At 42.4% G+C, this 11,459-nt stretch overlaps 1 protein-coding gene across 1 annotated transcript; it reads right to left on the reverse strand.

Annotated features, from left to right (window-relative positions):
* Positions 1-3,392: 3,392 nt before the first annotated feature.
* Positions 3,393-8,652, reverse strand: LOC119646240 (deoxyuridine 5'-triphosphate nucleotidohydrolase-like). The gene is made up of 2 exons (XM_038046635.1): positions 8,562-8,652; positions 3,393-3,742 (listed from the first exon to the last, which is right to left on the reverse strand). The coding sequence occupies exons 1-2, from the start codon at positions 8,650-8,652 to the stop codon at positions 3,393-3,395; spliced, it is 441 nt and encodes a 146-aa protein (XP_037902563.1).
* Between the last annotated feature and the right edge of the window lie 2,807 nt (positions 8,653-11,459).

Consider the following 11,459-nt stretch of genomic DNA (forward strand, 5'->3'; position numbering starts at 1 on the left):
GCATTCCACAACTGGTGTTGTTTGTGATGGACGTATCAACGAACGTCTCAAGTCTAAAATTTACCGCAATGTCGTCCGTCCTGTCGCTCTCTATGGCTCTGAGTGTTGGCTGACTATAAAAGACAATGAACGGCGTCTTGCGGTAATGGAGACGAAGATGTTACGTTGGACTAGTGGCGTGACACGTTTTCATCACATCTGAAATGAGGATATCCGCGATCGATATGGGTTTCCACCGATCGTGGAAAAACTGCGAGAGAGGCGTCTTCGATGGTATGGTCACGTAATTCGTGCCAACGAGAATTCACTTGCCAATATTGGTCTGCACATCGAAGCCGATGGTAAACGACCAAAAGGCCGGCCGAAATATAGGTGATTTGATACGCTGGATGGGGATTTGAATGCCTCGCGATTACAGCCAGATCCGGCATTTGACAGAGCCAAATGGCGAAATCGATCACGACGAGCCGATCCCGCTTGTAAACGGGACAAAGGCCGCAGAAAATGAGGAAAGAAGATAGAAATGCAATTAAATCGACATGCAGTTACTCAGGCTCTCACATCCCTTAAGACCACAAAATATTCTTACCGACAATCAGAACCAATTTAAAAAGGATTAACTTGAAAGAAACAATTCAATTTGGAAAAGCTAAAGATGACTTCCATTAAAGAAATTATTTGTAGTATTATTGAAAGTATTTGTCTGTTTACCTTTTTCGTGATTAACTTAGGATTTTCATAACTAAATAAAAGGGACAATGTTGAGTTCATGTCCTCATTTTTTCCTCAATTATCTATCCTTTAGAAATAAAACGAAAAATAGGCACTTTACTCCATTATCCTTTACAAAATAAACGCAGTATTAATAATGACTCCGAAGTTTGTTGCGAATAATAGAAATGTTCAGTCGTGATATTTGGATGGAGGTTGGATTGAAAATGGAAATGTCGAATCCAAGCCATCCGCAAAGGTCATCACGAGCCGCATTCTGGTTGTGGTGACCTTCTCATCAAAGCTATGACCGAGACAGACTTCTACAAGTACTTAGGAATTCTGCAAGTAACCCATGCTCGAGTTGTTGATCCGAAGGATGCTCTGTTGCCCGAATTCTTGCGACGTGTAGAGCTGGTGCTGAAATCGCATCTCTCCGGGGAGAAGAAGATAAGCGCATTGAATGTATTCGCTATCCGTTCACTGGCTTATGCATTCGGAATATTGCCGTGGACGGAGACCAATCTGGAAAACATCCAGCGGGGGATACGGATAACTATGTCCAAATTCCGAATGCATCACCCAAAGTCTGCCGTGGAGCGAATGAACCTGCCTCGTGACATCGGAGGTAGGGGCGTGGTTGACGTATCGGCACAACATCATCGCCAAGTCGACTCGCTGCGCGCTTATTTTTACAGCAAAGAGCAGGCGAGTCCCTTGAATGCAGCTGTCTGTAAGGCAGACTGTGGACTGACTCCACTTAACTTGAAGGATCGATCTTTCAATCCTCTGAGTGGGGTGAAGTCGGACCAAGAGCGGATCGATGAATGCAAGTCGAAGGCAATGCACGGTAGACACGTGAATTGTCTTTGGCAGCCATTTGTCGATTTGCATTTGTCGAACAGATGGCTGTGTGCTGGGGAACGCTTTGCTAAGACGGAGGGGTTCATGTGTGCCATTCAGGACGGCGTCGTCGCCACCCGAGCTTATAAAAAGCTCATCATGAAAGAACGGGCGGAGAAAGACCAGTGCAGAATGTTTGGTTCGGCGTTAGAGACGTATATAATTGATGTTGCTATCCCCATTACAGTAACATCGAACGTAAATATGTGGAGAAGAAGGTGAACTGGCTAGGGAAATCAAAAAAATTTGGTGTCTCGAGCGGGTGGTTGTAGTTCCCATAATTTTGTCAGCTACAGGTATTGTACCTAAATCCCTCACGGCTTCCCTTGATGTCCTGGGACTCTCACATAGTCTGGTTCAAACCATGCAGAAGTACACCATTCTGCATACGTGCTCGATGTTGCGAGGAGTTTTCGACGGATTCTTCGATTGACCTACCACCGGCCACTACCACCAGCGCCTCTTCAGTTTTTAAGTAGGTAGGATCGTCCGAGCCTAAATGCTTGGCACTTAGTGCTAGTATTAGGTAAAATGCGGCATCTGCCGAGATTGTGATAACTCGGAAAAAATAATCATTAGCGCAATAATCCATATTGGATCTGGACCTTGAAGTGTGTTAGAGCACTTTAATCTATACCGTTACGGTACACTACAGTATACTGTAGGAGGGCATGTGGTCCGCATTGCGCTCGTCCGAGATTATTACCTTAATTTGACTCAGGTGCCTATAGCTGAGTTGACTGGTATCCGAGATCCAGTCACGATAACAAATCCCAAACCATAAACTTCCGCTACGACAGCTCAGCGCTCTAACCACTTGAGTATCCGGATACAGTTTGGCAATATATGAAGGAATATTTTGCATTCTTAGCTATGGAGAGAAAGCATATTTTTTCGAAAATTCATGAGAAAATCCCCAAAAAAGTTTTGACAATAGATTTTTCGTAATAAGACTTATTAATGAGATGTTTCAAAATCCTTTTTCGTATATTGTCCGATTTCTTAATTTCTAACACTATATATTTTTACATAATGGCTAGATCTTAGTCAGCTGCTTACAACAATATAGGATCGAGGATATTATATAGAAGGAACAATTGACGTAGCAACTGCCGGCTAATTTCCGTTTCTTTACCTACTGCAACGCGCTCCACCTTTTGTGCTATAAGTTTAGCAATATTTTGAATTTTAATCTGCGATGTTAACTGTACACTTTCAATATGTTGTATTTTCGAAATATGTAAAAAAAAAAAATCGTTTTTTTTATATCCTAGAGCTATCAAAATTCTTAATAAAGTTAAAAAGCTTTAGAACTTTTGTATCGTTTTTACCACAAACGTTTTACTTCCTTTCGAATAATAGTATGCCTTAATGTTGCATCGCAAAGTTCTGTGGGCCGAATCAATTAAGTTGGGAAGCAAGAGGTCAGCCTAAATTATCGCTACCCCCGTAAGCACTGTCCTGTTACTGGTCTACTCAGAGACTCGCGAGGGACAAAACAAACTCACAACTGGTTTTTTATTTTACAGATAAGGCGCATCTGAACACGTAAGGTTTAGGACGCGCCTTGTGAGATGACCAGTAACTTACCATATACAGAATGAAAAAATACAGAATTTATCCGCGTAGTTTGGAATTCTCATATCGTGTCCACCCCATGCATGCACATCTTAGATGTCAATATGGAATAACCAGAATTGTAGAGTTAACAAAATTAAAATTTATTCATTGACCAAATCAGAGCCTTAAATCTTGAATGACTACTTCCCATCAGAATCCTATGCCAAACTTCCTCCGTCACGTGCAGTCTCTTCCAGTGACTTCTCCTCCATCAATGTGGGATATAAGATCCTTTCGCAGATCAGCTGAGCAACGCGGGCAACACAATCACTTTTCACCTCGAAATCCATATCGGAATGATTGAACAGGACAATTCCTACGTTGCCTCGATAATTCTCATCAATAACGGCAGCACCTACGTCGATGAAATTCTTGGCAGCCAATCCAGAGCGTGGGGCCACACGCCCGTAAATTTCCTTACCGTGGGCAGGAATGACATAGTCGTAGGCACTCTTTAAATTGAATCCTGCGGCCTTAGCCGAGCCTTTTACTAGGGTATGAGCCTTGTCTGAGAGGTGAGCAAATCGCAGGTACACTTGGAAATCTTGCTAAATCGGGGTAACGGCACTGGCGATGCTCCCCAAATGCAGTATTACACACCAAAAAAAGTATTCATCTCTATACATTTTACTACCAAAAACATTTTGGTGCGTAGTGAGTCGGCATTCCGATATAGTCTATTTAGTGATACATCTTAGAGCGATAGATTTCAAGCGTTGTAAGTTAATAATTAAGGAATTTTAATATGGCATGAAACGTTCACGAATCTACAGAGACTGCAGAGCCGGAGAAGAATACCTCCTACGAGGTAGTTGAGTAGACCCTCGAAGCCTGTCCCAAGTATGATATCATCTCAAGTAGGGACGGAGCCCGTATTCAGGCAATACGTCGGCTCCCATAGCTTACATACAGTTAACAATATCGCATGAAGTGGTTGTTGGAAGTACCTGGTTTGCGCGGAAAGCAGTCCACAAACATACGTGGGCGTCTCCAGGGGGGACCACTTTCAATCCAATTGACCACGTGCTGATTGAACGCCGCCACCTCTCAGTCTTGATGAATGAACATACAGGGGGGCCAATATAGACTCCGACCACTATTTCGTTGGCATAGTGCTCCGAGCTCGAATTACTACACCACCTACAATCTCATCTGACAATCAGGTGAGAGTGAATAATGAAGCTATTCACAACACAGCCCTTCCCGCAATACCTATAAGGGCGAAATGGATGCCGCAATAACAGCAGTCAACAGAGATTCACCTGAAGAACGTTATGATAATTACTGCTACAAAGATACTTGGCCCCAGCCGCAAAAAAAAATCGGAACAGCTAGTTTGACGATGAATGTAAGCTAGCTACGGAAAGGAAGACTGCCGCATACCGAGTAATGTTGCATTCTCAAAGAATGCGGGCACGCGCGGAGACTTATCACGAATTCCGTCGAGCGGAGAAGCGACTTCACAGACGGAAAAAGGAAGCCTGGGAGAACCAAGAAGTCTGTCAACTAAGAAAGTACAGGGAGCAACCGCACCAGGCGCGGTAGTTTTACCAGCAAGTTAGCAGGATGAAGCCTTGTACACCTCGATGCTCATCCTGCCGAGACAAAGAGGGAAATCAGGTTTCCGACAGAATGGGAATATTGGAGCGATGGGTTGAGTACTTTGATGAACTACTGGACAACTAGAACATCGGCGAGTTGGAAGTCCCGTCAACTGAAGACGATGGACAAATACTGCCACCACCAAGTTTAGGAGAAACAGTCCGTGCAATTCATCGGCTTAAAAATCATCAAAAGTCGCCAGGAGCCGATGGAATTATAGCCGAATTAGTTAAATATGGAGGCGACCAGTTACATCAAATGGTTCATCAACTGATGCTCAAGGTATGGGGCAGCGAATCCATGCCTAACGACTGGCAGAGAGCATTATCTGTCTCACACATAAAAAGGGAGATATCACACCGTGCAGCAATTATAGAGGTATCACGTTGCTGAGTACCATCTATAAGATATTCTCCGCTATCTTGCTAGGCCGGATAGCCTCATACGCCCAGAAAATCATTGGACCATATCAAAGAGGTACACTTCAGGCAAATCAGCAACAGATCAGATTTTCTCTGTGTGGCAAGCGATGGAAAAACTGTTGGAATATGGACATCAGTTGCACCATCTATTCATCGACTTTAAAGCCGCCTATGATAGCATAGCCAGGGTAAAACTGTACACGGCCATTAGAGAATTCGGTATTCCGACGAAATTGATAAGACTGACTAGGCTGACCTTGATCAATGTGCGAGGCCAGATAAAAGCAGCAGGATCACTCTCAAGACCATTCGACATAAACAACGGTCTATGACAAAGGGATGCCCTATCATGCGTGCTCTTTAACCTGGCTCTCGAGAAAGTAATCCGTAATGTTGAGGTAAATGCAAGAGGTACAATCTTCTTTAAGTCCACCCAACTACTGGCCTATGCTGACGATATCGACATCATAGGAAGAACAACCTGAGACGTACAAACTGATTTCATCCAAATCGAGCAGGCGACGCGAGATCTTGGGCTGCACATCAATGACGGCAAGACAGAATATATGGTGTCAACGTCAGCACCGAAAACCAACCAACCAACTACATCAAACCGCATTGGTCAAACGGGAAGAATAAAGATAGGAGACTACAACTTTGGGAAAATCACAACCGATAACAGCTACGATGAAGTCCGCGCACGGTTGTTGGCAGCCAACAGAGTCTATTTCAGTTTACAAGAACTCTCTCTCTCTGTACAAGACAATGATCTTGCCAGTCCTCATGTATTCTTCGGAGGCTTGGGGTCTTAACAAGAAGAATTGCGAACTCTTGGGGGCATTCGAGAGAAGAATCATCCGAAGAGTTCTTGGTCCTCTACAAGAGGATTGACAATTTCGTAGTCTACATAACTACGAAATCTACGAGCGATACCATGACCGTCTGGTTCTGGTTAAAATCAGGCTCAATAGGTTACGGTGGGCGGGTTAATTAATCCGTATGGATGAGGATGATCCAGCCCGGAAAGTCTATAAGGGCAATATCTATGGTAGAAAAAGAAGACGAGGCAGACCCTGCCTGAGATGGGACGATAGCGTAGGCCAGGACGGCAGACAGTTTCAGGGATATCGAATTGATGGACCTCGGCGCAAAACCGGGATGTGCGGAGTTTTTTACTAAGGCAGGCCTAGACCAGACACTGGTTGTTGCGCCGTTGATGATGATGTTGATGAATTTTTCACTACGACAACGGAGTTAGGTTGCCATACCACTCTCATTACTTGTTCCACTCCTTGGACAATCAGGAAGGACAAGGAAAATAATTTTTCAATAAAGACGCTCCAAATTTAAAACAAGTTGGAATACTGAAAACGGGACGCTTCGGTTATAAAGGTTTTTTGTTTACCTTAATATGAGGAACTTTCTATGCATGTTTTTCATTTCCTACATGGCTAAGAATACAAAATATTCCTTCATATATTTCCAAAATCCAAGGTTTACTTATGTACATTTTAAAGACATAAATATTGTGCTCATCCTAAAAGAACGTTGCCTATTATCGTATACTGATGCATACATATAGTAAGCCAAATTAAATTCCGGACACCGTCGTACGAAATACATAAGCGTTTACAAAAAAGATAGAAGGAGTTGTATGTGTTTTTTATTTACAAGACACGTCAATAACGCTTCGAATAGGGGCTAAACTCATGGCAACGACCTTTAGCTATCGAAAATGGGCTATGATTGGTTTCTCCTCGAGAATGGTAGCAAGGGTCCTCAGAATGATTGCTTTCTCCAATTTGAACGGGAATTCCAGCGATATAAACTAGGCATACTGGGCCTAAGCGAAGTAAGACGGTAGGACTCTCGAGGGTACTCCCCTCCCACTTGCGGCAAAGTGCTTTAGTACTCTGTAAAGCTGAGTGTTAGCAGACGCGATTCCGGTGTCGGGTTTCTTTTGACGGCTACCGCTTGGTGTGCTCTCTTCACTTGGGAACCGGTTTCTGACGGACTTCTAACTGCTAGATTTCGGTTTAGGTTTAGGAGCATTACAATTGTATAATGCTTCGCCCCAACGGAGACTTCGGATGCAGTGAAGAAGGATGCTATGAGAAATTAAACGCCGTAACCTTCCTAAAGATGACATTGCAAGGGTGATTTAAATGCCAAGGTGGGATCTGACAACAACTTGCTCGGGCAAGTGATGAGGAAGCACGGTCTTGGCGACCGGCAACGGTAATGGTGGGAGGTTCGTGGATTTCTGCCACTTCCAGCAACTCGTCATTGGTGGCACATTGTTCGATTACAGAGCCTGCCATAAGGTCAGTTGGGTTTCAACTGACCGACGCCGTACGAGCAATCAGATCGACCACGTCGCGATCAGCAGAAGATGTGCGTAACAAAAGAGGCGCTGAAATCGGCCTCGGAAGGGATAATCTTATGTAGAATTAGATGTACAATTTCAATTTTTGAAAAAAGTTGTCATTAAGTAATTCCTTTCATTGTCGCCATTTTCCTCAATTTTTCGGACAAAAAACACTTAATAATCAATGCGTGTTCGTCGTATTATTGAATAAAAAAAATACTACTAGCGACAGAGACGGTGTTGAGTTTTTATTCCTAATAAAACGAGCGCAAAATAATTTTTCCAATTTATGGTTTATTTATTTGAAAAAAAAACTTGCCCCAAGTAGTTGCAAAACAGGTGCCCAAAGAGCTGAGTCCCTTTACCGTTAAAGTGGTGCAAACAGTTCTAGTCAGCGAGTAGTTGCTAAGAAACTCGTTGCAGAAAAGAAAGGTAGCGGACATCTGAAGGAATTAACTGAGACCCAGAACCGTCTGCATGTCCGTATTATGTGAAAAGATCCTTTCAAAATTGTGTCCTCATGTCTTAGATTAGGACGACAACGCGTGGAAGTTGGAAATTACGCAAGTGCGGCTAGAATTATTTTGCGATGGACAATGAAATTTGTTTTTCTATGATTTATTTATGTAACATTATGTTGTCGTATGTTTAGGGATGGAAAACTAAATGGTTTCCGACTCTTTCGATTGCGTTCTCCCGTTTAATCATCCACGGTGTATAGGTAAGTTGTTTTTGCAAAATTACGTTCCCTTACCTTTTTTGCCGCTGATTTCTCAAGTGTGATGAGATTCAAGTCACCGGTTTGTGCAGGCTGTCAGCCAGCTAACTCTTCGCTATTCGAGTTCCAAGTTTCGGATTATTGTTGTGTACTAAAATCCAATCATTGCCCATTTTGCCACGAGAATGAGGTAGCAAAGATCCCAATAATAAATTACAGCATTTGGCTGCAGTCATAATACCCACGACCTTAAACATTAGACGAACTGTATTTATCATAGGTCCACCTCCATGTTTGATAGCCAGCATTTAGTTTTTGATGTCTCAACGTTTTCCAAAAGGCAGTCTAACATAACGAATCCCTTTTGAAAAGAGCATGAGGTTTGATTAGGCGGTAAGATACGGCGTCCCGTCTTTGACACTTTGACTCTTTCGCTCATATGCATGCATACTGGCTCAAATCAGGATTAGCAATGCTGGCATACGGATGAAGAATAAAATGGAAAGGGTTTACCGGAGCTATGGCATTCCCCCCTCGTATGCAGTCGGTAATGATGGTGTGGTGAAAGTCACTCCAGACGTGTTCAGAATGCGATGTATGCCAGTAACCAGCGGAGTTTTTTCAGATCATTCAACGAATTCGAACAGAGCGTCCAGACCATGCAATCTTCGGTAATATGAGCAACAGAATGTTGGGGTGGACTTTAGGGGTTACCTGCTCAGTATGCCGGGATGATGTATCATTATCACCATCAACGGCGCAACAACCGGTATCCGGTCTAGGCCTGTCTTAATAAGGAACTCCAGACATCCCGGTTTTGCGCCGAGGTCCACCAATTCGATATCCCTAAAAGCTGTCTGGCGTCCTGACCTACACCATCGCTCCATCTTAAGGGGGTCATCCCGTGTGAAGGCTGTTTTTTTTGCCTTTTTTTGAAAAATTATTTTGGAGGACTGGATAGAGATAGAAACGTGATTTTTTCACCATATTTTTATTGATATCTCTAGTATATGTGCTAGCTTGATATCGTAGCTATTTTTCGGAATACGTGTCAATTTATGCACCCATCTCCAAAAAAAGATGTTTTTCTGCTGCCACGCTGGAGGGCGCTGTGTTCATCTGAAGAAAAAAAACTAAACGGCACTTTAATGTGGACAATATTCTACGGTCCGCAAACTAGGATAATTAGAAAATATTAAAAGGTAAATTTTTAGTGGACTTTTAAACTTAATTTTTTGGATTTTGGTGTCTTTTTACGGCTTTTTTTATGAATAAAAAAAAACTACCCATCCGATTGCAATTATCCTAGTTTGCGGACCGTAGAAATATGTATTAAAGAAGTTGTGAAAATTTTGAGCTATGGTGGCAGCGGATTTTAAAGATGCAGTTTCGAGAAAAACGCATTTGAAAATTTAAATGTGATTATCAACAGTAAAATTTTAACTCAGCATTTATCTGCTATACCTGATCCATAGAGAGCACCCTTCTTCAAAAAAGCCTTGTAAGGCCGATTGTTGCTCTCTGGTTTCAATTCTGGCTCTTTTAGCGAGGTCAGTCGATCGCCGTTCGGACCGCCAAATTCACGCTTCATTTAGGCGGTCGGCATAAACCTGACATATGTGACCAACTTGACATCCCATTGTCACTAGGATTTTGAGAATGTCAATGAATCCTTTATTGAAAATAATTACAGCCAGAAAAGTGGCTATTTCTACATCCTTGGCCCCAGAATGAGGGTGTTTAGGAGCGAAAGTCCAAATCAATGCATTTAACGACTCATTGTTATTCTGGGTCTCTGCTCGTAAACATCTGTTCATGAGATCATCTCGTGACTGTTTGAACTTCTTCAGTCAAAGGTGCCTTTTCGTGGTGGAAACTATCCAGTTCTCCTTTAGCTTTGCGCCATTTGCATCAAGTTTCCTCGCCTGCTGGTCAATTTTGATGCTGAGGATTTTCGTCTGTAGAACATTTATGGAAGAAAGTTGCCCAAATTTCTTGCTTCATTCCTTCTATCGAATTTGCGTGTCGACGAATAGCTAGCCAAAAAAAATGTAGTGAGGTCGTTAATAGCCTTATCAGTAAGTTTTCCAGCGCTTTTTCCACCAATGCGTTTGTGATTGTTCTTTGCATTTCTAAGCCGCGTTCTCATTCTTTTCTCGACATGTCCTACGCATTCCTTTTTTACTACTACGTATATTTTATTATTTGTAGAAATTTGCAGAAATTCCGGGGAAAACTCCAGTAAAATCCAATATACAATATACAAAACTTGTCGTAATTGGAACATCCATGTTCATGCTTGCTAAAATTTTCTTTGTTGATGTTGATGCGAAGTCCTTTTTGTCCTCTGATAAGTATCGATTCCCATTAAATACTCGTTTTTTAGTGCGAGAATGACGTTAAAGCGATCTCCCTTCGTACGATCCATTTAAAAAAATCACTGAACACACAAACAGCACAATACTTACAACAAAATATAACTGAGTATAGCTTGAAAGCCTTTCAGTGCTCAATCTAGACTGGATTATCCTTTTTATTCCAAACAGCAAATAAGTCTAGACAGTTGATGGGTTTTCCATCTTTTTATTTTTATACCTGTGTTCGAATTTATAAGGCTAAGGTAAAAAACTAACAGGTAAAAAAAGATTCGATGCTCTTTCTTATTGAGTACTCCAGCCGCGGCTGCAAACTCCTTACCTGTTTTAATACTGTAATTTCTGAATGACTCGGAATATCGGAAAATCCCTTTGCCCACATATTCTTCACTATATATAGATACAATTCATGCAAAAAAAAAATCGATTTCTCCAACCCGACACACGGGATGACCCCCTTAAGCAGGGTCTGCCTCGTCTTCTTTTTCAACCATAGATATTGCCCTTATAGACTTTCCGGGTGGGATCATCCGCATCCATACGGATTAAGTGACCCGCCCACCGTAACCTATTGAGCCGGATTTTATCCACAACCGGACGGTCATGGTATCGCTCATAGATTTCGTCATTGTGTAGGCTATGGAATCGTCCATCCTCATGTAGGGCGCCAAAAATTCTTCGGAGGATTCTTCTCTCGAACGCGGCCAAGAGTTCGCAATTTTTCTTGTTAAGAACCCAAG

The sequence above is a fragment of the Hermetia illucens genome, chromosome 1, assembly GCF_905115235.1.
Source record: "Hermetia illucens chromosome 1, iHerIll2.2.curated.20191125, whole genome shotgun sequence".
In the NCBI taxonomy this organism is placed as follows: Eukaryota; Metazoa; Arthropoda; class Insecta; order Diptera; family Stratiomyidae; genus Hermetia; species Hermetia illucens.

What these genes read in the sequence shown, in the direction of transcription:
- LOC119646240 (XM_038046635.1), bottom strand. Translation starts at nt 8,652, where the DNA reads ATGCTGGCTATCAAACATGGAGGTGGACCTATGATAAATACAGTTCGT. An exon ending in TATGACTGCAGCCAAATGCT is followed by an intron (nt 3,743 to 8,561) that starts GTAATTTATTAT and finishes CTCACCTCTCAG; the next exon opens with ACAAGGCTCATACCCTAGTA.